At 45.0% G+C, this 8,965-nt stretch overlaps 1 protein-coding gene across 1 annotated transcript; it reads right to left on the bottom strand.

The window, feature by feature from the left end:
- Positions 1–4,201: 4,201 nt before the first annotated feature.
- LOC133919276 (hydroxycinnamoyltransferase 2) lies at positions 4,202–8,606 on the bottom strand. Its single transcript, XM_062363630.1, has 3 exons — positions 8,453–8,606; positions 7,894–8,331; positions 4,202–5,339 (listed from the first exon to the last, which is right to left on the bottom strand). Exons 2-3 carry the CDS (start codon positions 8,329–8,331, stop codon positions 4,437–4,439), a joined length of 1,341 nt encoding a protein of 446 aa, XP_062219614.1. The 5' UTR covers positions 8,453–8,606; the 3' UTR covers positions 4,202–4,436.
- Between the last annotated feature and the right edge of the window lie 359 nt (positions 8,607–8,965).

Genomic DNA, 8,965 nt, shown 5'->3' with positions numbered 1-8,965 from the left:
GTTTTTTTTTCATATGGTAGGTTGCTTGTGTTTCTTCCTTTCTTATGAGCAACCTATATGGTTCATTAAATGTAGGTCCTTTCATAACACTAGTTTTATAATTGGTATCTTTCATTGTGATTTTGGGACTAACATATTTTTCAAGTAATATCTTTTGTAGTCTCATGTAGTGATCAACAAGTTCCCAGAGATATGCAATACTTAAAGGCTTCATTTGGTATCATAGTCAATTCATTTGTTCATTTAAGCTACCTCCATACATGATATAACTTAAACTTCCTACCTCTACTTATTATCTAGATGCGCATATATTGCTACATTCTTACAAGTGGTATTCATAAGTGGGTCCCATTATATATATATATATATATATATATATATATATATATATATATATATATATATATATATATGCACACATGAAGGGGAGTTTAAATTATATAATGTGAGTTTTATGAATTATGATCCTTGTTTGTCTTTTTTTAATTTATATTAATGTCTCATATCCTTACAATTGGTATATCCTTTCAATTAGTATCATTTTATTGGATCATGATTTTTGAAGCTCTCTCCCATGTGCTTTAATGCTTTTCCTCAAGTTCAGCATATGTTTGTAACCCTTTTTGAGATTATTGATAAAGGAGGATAAGTTTAATGACCAAAGCAAAAAGCAATATGCAAGATGTCTAGGAATGCCGAAGTTAACAAAGAGAGAGAAGAAGAAGATACAAGAAGCAACATGAGGCACCTAGGTTGACAAAGGAGTGAAGTTCTTGCATGGGTCGATAAAGAAGATAGTGGCAATAGAGAAAGGAGGAGCCACAACAAAAGGAAACTAAACGGTAAGAACATGCATCCAAGCAATATAGTAAGACTTTATTCTCTTTATGATTGGTATCATTTATTATTTGCCACTCATTTTGGTTGTATTGTCATCAATCAAAAAAAGGAAGATTGTAGCGAAAATGATCCTATTAAGCCCTGATTGTGATTTTAATGATTAATGACAACATGGTCATTTGGGCAAAGATGTTTGATTAAATTGGAGAAGTCCCGTGAGAATTGACCTCACTGATGGTCCGGTGTTCAGGGTTGAACTCATTGGAGTATTTTGTCCAGAGACAAAGTGAAGGCTGATGACTTCACTGGACGGTCCGGTGCTCTGTGTGATAAACTTACCAAAGTATTTGTGACAAAGGAAGAGAAAGATGAGGACCTAACCAGATAGTCCAATGATCTGCACTGGGTAACACCGGAATATTTCCTGCAGAGAAGAATACAAGTGCATAAGACTGAAGATCAACCCATCGGATGGTCCGGTATTTGATATGTGCACACCAGATTATAGCACCGAAGTATTTCTTACAGAGGCAACTGCAAGTGTTGAAGAATGAAGAATAATCCACCGGAAGGTCTGGTGCTCTAAAGATGAATGCACCAGAGTATTTTACACAAAGAGCCTGCAAAGGCTCGGATGGCTCAAGATAACTCACTGGAAGGTCCAGTGATGGATTTGAAGGCACACTGGAGCATCCGGTGTTCACAGAGGTATTGAGTGGAGTTCTAACAGCTAGTTTATGAGGTTGTACTCACCGGATGATCCGGTGTCAGTACTACTGTTCTTGCCGGATCATCCGGTTTTAACAGCTTCTCTAAGCCTTTAGGAAAACGGCTAGTTCGCGGGTTTACGATTATAAATACCACTTCATTCAGTAATTTGAAGGTGTGGCAAGCTGTTGTAGTCTAGATGAAGCCCATACACACTTGAGAAGACATCCAAGCCACCAAAGTGTTTAAAGTGATCATCCAAGACAATTAAACACAAGATTAGTGAGTGATTAGTGCTTATAGGCCTAGAGAGAGTTGTAGCTAGGTGCTGCAACTTTGAGAGGGGATCAAGGAGTGATCCTAACTTGTACCAAGAGGTACGTTTAGATAGAATTTGATATAAGTTTATCTTATGAAGTTTTTGGAGCCAATTAGGTTTGAAGTGTCCTAATTCACCTCCCACTTAGGCCATCACCGATCCTCACAACCGTCGATGTGCTTTTGTGATGACCTTTGTAGGCTTTACGAGTCACATAACATATACTACACATATGGCATACGCTTCTTCATGTGTGTCAACTACCAGTACGACCCGCCTTGATATGTACCGTACGAGTATCCACTGGTATAGCGACATAGATCACTAATATAACTTCATAGAATGCACTCGTTGAGTCCCTGGATTTATTGCATGACACTTTTCCATACGGTTTCATGCATTGTCTTACTATTCTCCCCTCTTATTTTATTTGTCTAGTCTTCTTCACCTATCTGTGACTTCATAGAATGGTTGGATATGGAGCAAAATTAGAACCAGAAGTAGTTGGTGGACATGGAGATATGGTGGAGGAGGAAAGCTTACGAATGCCGCAAGTACTAGCAATATAAGGAGGAACGACGGATGAAGCGGCAAGAGAAAGAGCGTATCAGGACGACCGCAAAGGAGCATGCTGTGGCTGAAGCACGTGAAGCAGAGAGGGAAAGGAAGCGAGAGAGGGCCCGTCGCGCTAAGGCATAGTGCTCTGATGCCTTTGGAAAGGGCAAATATCCTAGGTGCATTTGGTAGAGAGCATCTATTATAACCCAATATATTTTTATTTTCTAAGATATGTTAGGATTAGCAGCAGCAAACTATCAGTTTAGTCTTTAGACATACCTTACATGCTAACATTTGTTATCGTCATCTCTTTATGGTTATTAGCGTATGTAACCTCCATACTAGGTTCTATGATAATTGTGATTCGCAATTACTATTTTCATAAAATTAGATTTCGTATCCTCTCAACGTTACTTTACTAAAATATTACTCACACAAATTTAGATCAACTAAATAAATAAATGTAGATAAAATCACATCAAACTAAAATTAGGGAAAAAAATGAACCATTCTGAGATGCCATTATTTCAGCCTCATTACAAAATATCCACTCGCCTCATTGCCTCAGCCTCCTTGTAGCCATAATTGCTATTTTCGAACGAGTGTGACTTCTATAGAATATACATGAGTTCTGGCTCTGCCTCATTAATATTTCTCAAGTTTTCATTAAAAACAAAAAACAGATATAACATGTCGGCACGTGGAATACCGACAGATCTGTCGAGTATTCCAATTACCAACAGATATGTCGGTATTCCAATTACCGATAGGTCTATCGATATTCCACGTGCCGACAGGCTTGTCGGCTGTCAACTGGACCGATACTCGTATCGGTGTCTACGCGGAGGCCTGTCGGCACGCGGAATACCGACAGGCCTCCGGGCCTAGTGTCACATAGCATGTCTGCATGCGAAGTACCGACATGTCTTTTATCGGTACTCCGTATGCCAACAGGTAGTTACTCTTGTAATTTTATGTTTTTGATTATTATTTTTATAATTTTTTAATAAAATAATATTATTAAAAAACCAGGTTCGATTCCTGTCCTCTGTCATTCCAATGTGTGGAACCCACGTATCAGTCATGACAGTTTGGGAAAAATGGATCCCGACACTAGGAATGAACCTTGAACGAACTGCTGCTGTTTAGTGTTTGGAAAGACGAGATAGATTAACCATTTTAAATTCGAAACAATTCAAATAATGCCGAAATATTTTGGCCCGTATGAACTAATACCCTAGGGTCCGGTATGCTGAAAATCGCCGGTTTTCGGCGAAAATGTGAACCACTCAGCGACCTCCCCTAGAGCTATCCTGTACAGGTAACACTGGAGCCTGACCTTAATCCTCCTGTTCCTTCGTGTCACGTTGTCCGTGAATGCGCTTATGAGTAATAACACGAGGGGACTTCATCGACCCTCTGTTTGGTACAACTTGTCACAACTCACAAGAAGACGCTAATTCGTCGAAAAGAAAACAAGAGTGCAGCATAGCCTTCTTTCTGCTGTTGAGCCCCTGCTCGAGGTATAGCGTGCTGCTCAAGTGCTCAATCAGATGTGATTCAGACAGCTTTGTGAATAAGGTCCAGTCGTATGCGGATTTATTGAGGATATAAGTTGAAGTTCTGATTTCAGGGAGTGGGGCTGTCTCAGTTTCTTCCAAGCTGATCAATAGTTAATTCTCGGTCTGAATCATATCAGTGTGTGTCCTGCATAGAACAAATTGACGGACTCAAAGATAAATGAAGAAATAGCAATAACCTTATTAAACTGTGTCGTTCGTAATTTTTTTGGATTAAATAAAATTGTTCATCATACAATTGTTCAGGCTCATAATACGGCACAAAACATGTGGATCGATCCTGCCCAAAGGGAGCAGGCAGGAAGTGAAAATGTGCAGGAGCTACGTGTGGAATCAAAGAATCTTTGCTGCAACCTAGTAAGATGTAAGATCGCCCTGTCACCCTGCGCCTCTCTGCCCTAGCGCATGCTATGCTTCTTTCTGTTGAGGAATCAGAAGTCGAAGATGAGCTTCCGGAACTTCTCCATGTGCTCGGCCTGCAGCGAGATGGCCACGGACAGGCTGCCGTCGCGGTTGGCGCTCGGGAGCACGAACGCGAGCCCCTCGTAGGCGATGCCGCCGGGGCCCATGAACACCGGCCTTCCCCACCCGAAGTCGGCGTCGTGGATGGGGAGGCGCACCCAGCTGGTGAGCCCCAGATTGGGGCACCGGAACGTGTGCGCGCCGCGGACCAGCGCCGACAGGTCCGGCTGCAGCTCCAGGTAGTCCAGCGCCGACCGGCAGTAGCCATCGTCCATCCGGTCCAGCGCCGCCTGGATCACGGCCGCGCCCTCCGCCACCCCGGCAGTCACCGTGCCGGCCTCGGCCAGTGGCGTGGCCGTGAAGATCACGTTGCCGAAGTAGCCCTCGGGCAGCGGCGGCTGCAGCCGCTGCCGCCCGTCCGTGGCGCAGTACAGCTTGGTGGGCTGGTCCGCGGGCAGGCCGCGCGCCAGGGACGCGCACCGCCACACGTGCGCGGCCAGCACCGCATACGTGCTGAACCGCGGCGCGCCCTCGCGCACGGGGAGCTGGGAACGGAGGCGGCCAAGGTCGGATCGGTTGAGCCTGAAGATAGCCACCGCGGTGGGCGGCGTCGCCGGCTTGGCCGTGAGGGCCTGCGGCGGCTCCGAGGACAGCATGGCGGGCGCGGGCTGGTACTCGACGTGCGGGTAGGACGGGGTCGGCGGGTCGCGCGCGCGGAGGAGGGTGCGGTCGATGAAGGGTAAGACGGCGATTGGGACGCCGCGGCAGAGGTCAGCCCACGAGTTGATGAAGTGCAGGCCGGAGAAGCCGTCGGCGACGTGGTGCTGCATGCCCACGCCGAGCGCCACGCCACCGCACTTGAAGTGGGTCACCTGGAGCAAAAGCGCGCGAATTTAAGTTAGGTTCAGAAATCACATCACATTTTTGTTTTAACTAAGCAGGTGTTTTAATTTGTGAATAGATTAACGATCACAACGTTATACTCCATGGACCAAGATCCAAACTTCATCAATATCAAATTGTAAACACTAGATTGCAGTCCATGACTCTTTGGCAGAACTCCAACTTACAGTCCTCATCGGATTTTAAGTTTATAAGTTAAAATAAAATAGTTTAAGTTTTTATTTTTAGTTTAAAATAAAAATAAGATTACTCATCTAAATACTATCAATATACTCTAGCCTCCACAAACTTGTGAAACTAACAATACCCCGCTACAAACGGGCCTAACAGCAGTAGATGCAAGTACGCAACCGTGTAGAGCGTGAGACTGATGATATTTCTTTCTTTTGCGCTGAGTGGCTGACAACTAAGCACTGACACAACAACCAACTGGGTTGTCTGAATTAGTTTGGCATGTTTCGACTTCAGTCTAATCAAGAGGTTAGCACGTTCCATCAAAGTACAGTTTTGCGCTTCCCGCAAAAAAAGTACAGTTTTGTGCTTAAGGTTTAATGTCAATGTTGGATTATTGCATCCCTACCCAAAAAAATACGAGGATTTGGTCGTGCCTGCCTAACCAACCTGGAAGTTTCAGACTACCTAACGTGACGTGTATTCAGAATAATTCAGAATGCAATATAATCATGGATCGACAGCAAAGTATGGACAAAAAACCGATAGCTACGAGCCAAGAGAACTTCGTGTCAGAATAGAAGAAACAATCAAAAGTTGCTTTGCTGTCGCAAGGAAAAGATTTTTGACACTCCAGTTAGACTATCACTTTCTTCGAACGAGCATATGACGTGCATCCGAAGCAAAAATCAGCTAGCAAGTAACCACATCTCCCTGATTGACGAAAGGAGATACCCACGCTACTCATAAGAGTCGTTGCTGAGTCACATCATGATGTGCACATGATTATGGTCTGGCAACGCTAACATATTAAATTAAAGGAGTTTATTTTTTTTAAGTTCAAAATGTGTTGGTTCGAAATCATGCTTCAGAAGATGCCATCATGTTCACGAGTCGAAAAAGTGAAGGCCTACGAAATGCCAATCGGGTAATGCGGTGCCTCCGTAGAAACAAAGCAACACCAGAATAGACCAAAGAGGGATAAGCTCGGCCTCGAGGTTTTTCTGAATCAGTGATGTCAGATTTGTTTTCATTCCCAAGGCAAAAGGCTGTTCGAACATCCATTTCAACCTAACAGTCGGTTGGCACCAATAACGAATGCAATGGTATCCAAGTTAAATCATGGTAGAACTCGCGTAATTCTATTTGGCATTCTCGTACTAGCCTAAGCTGACAGACGAAAATTCTGTCCAAAGACCTATGAAACGAAAACAATTTCTACTCTTGTCCACGAACCAAAACAGCGAGGGCGTGTTTCGAATGGATGATTTTCATAGGAATCTTGCAAGAATTCCAAGAGAAACGGTGTAATTCCTAACAAAAAACACATTTCAGACGAGACTTCAAGGCACGAATTCATTGTTGCAAGAAATGAGGATTACGTACATTTTCGCGGAACAAGAAACGAGGATATAATGATATATCGCAACACCTATAGCGCTAGCGACATATATTTCCAAATACTAGGCAAGATGATATTCTGCAAGGGCCGAAGATCAGCCTTGGTTTTTCCAGCCTGAAGAGGGTCTAAGGCTAACTCTAGCAGTGACTGTAAATTTATAGAATCTAGTACTACAATACTTTATGGTACTGTAGCACTAAAAATCATCTCCAGTAGAGTCTGAATCTAAGTGCTACAACGCTGCTACAATATTATAGAGAGAACATGGAGTATTATAGTGCTGCTACAATGTTAAGAAGGGAACATGAAACTATAAAATTGCGAAGTTATTGTAACATCCACAACACTGTTAAACTGTAGCAAAGGCTGACAGCGGGTTCAGAGAGAGAAAAAGAGAAAAAGATAAGAAATAGAGTAGCGGCTGAAGGTGAAAAAAAATACTATAATATTAATAAAGGATACTGTAATAGTTTTTTTTTTATAGCTGCCGGAGATGGTATAAGAGTGTTGGTACGAATTTCTTGCGTTGTTACAGAATCTCCCCACCGACAGATGAGCACAGTCGACAGATGAGCACAGTGATTAAAATATGGCACGGCACGCGTGACCCGGCCCCCCCGTCGCCCACCGATTACTTTCCACGGCCTTTCGTCGTGGAGACAGCGGATTTTTGGTGGCTCTCGCCGGCACATCTCATTCGGCCCAGGGCCATGTGTCGTCGTCGACGACGACGCGGCGCATGCGCCGACCCAGACGAGCCCCCACCCCCCGCGTCTGCCTATGTTGACCGAGACGTTGGGAACTAGCGGCTCGATCCAAATCAAATCAACCACCTCGCGCAACCAGACTACGGCGGCGCCGAGCAGGCGAGCACTCTGCTTCCAAGCCTAGATCGAATCCTAGCAGTACTAACAGCCGATGGGTGGGTGAGGTCGATTAGTCAGGTTTACCTGGACCACAAGGAGCGGGAAGGCGGAGATGTCGTCGGTGTACTCGACTGCGGGGATGAGGCGCTTGAGCCCCATGGTGGGCGCGAAGTCGCCGAAGTCGTCGACGGTGGCGTCGGGCGCGTCGGCCTCCTGGAAGAGCACCCCGGCCGCGTTGCAGTCGATCTCCACCCGCCCGTCCTCGTCGTGCGCCAGCCGCCCCGCCATCGGGTAGAACGGTACCAGCGCCTCCGCCAGCGCGCGCCGCATCCGCTCCCCGTCGAAGAAGCTCCCGTCCGCGCCCACCTGGTCCTCCCCGTCCCGGTTCTTCCGCCGGAAGAAGTAGACGCTGGGCGTGTGGAACCGCGGCACCACCAGGTCCGGGCTGGAGTTCCACAGGCGCCGGCGCGGCGTCTCCGCCGCCGGGTACACCGTCACAGACCCGCGCACCGTGATCTTCATCTGCACCAACACCCCGGCCCCGCACGCGTCAATTCACCCCCAAAAATCCACGCGACGCACGCAGATCACCAAACAGAGGACAGCCATCCAACCAGGAAAGGCAAGAACAGAGGCCACCAACCTTGCGCGCCCGATCGAAGAACTCCGCGGATCTGCGATGCGAGAACCGGATGCCCTCAAACTCAACGTGGCAGCAAACGGCGCGTTGTAAAGAAGTCGTCGTTAGGTAGTAGTGGTATTAGCTCTTGATGGAGAGCTGGTGAGCTACGGGGGGTGGAGCGCCTTTTATAGGTAGCCGGACGAGGCATCCGTGCGCCTAACTCTTCTCCTCTTCCTTTACCATGACTGAATTCGATTTTTTTTCTCTTTTAAGTTAGTGTTCGGTTCATGAAGTGAGACAGTATAGAGTGAATCTATTTTATTTTTGAGTTATTTAAAAGAAGAGTAGTGAGATAAAATAGTTTGAATTAAAATATTTTTTTTTAAGATTCGAGATTGTAGAAATTTTTTAAAAAAAATGTAGAAGTAGTCGTCCTGATAATAAATCTAAGATATTAAGATATATTTTTCATCTTACTTGCCAAATAAACATGTATATATATATATAAATAAAATTATTTTATCTATAAATATA

Source organism: Phragmites australis, chromosome 5, assembly GCF_958298935.1.
Source record: "Phragmites australis chromosome 5, lpPhrAust1.1, whole genome shotgun sequence".
Taxonomy (NCBI): Eukaryota; Viridiplantae; Streptophyta; class Magnoliopsida; order Poales; family Poaceae; genus Phragmites; species Phragmites australis.
This window is presented reverse-complemented; position numbering and strand designations above follow the sequence as displayed.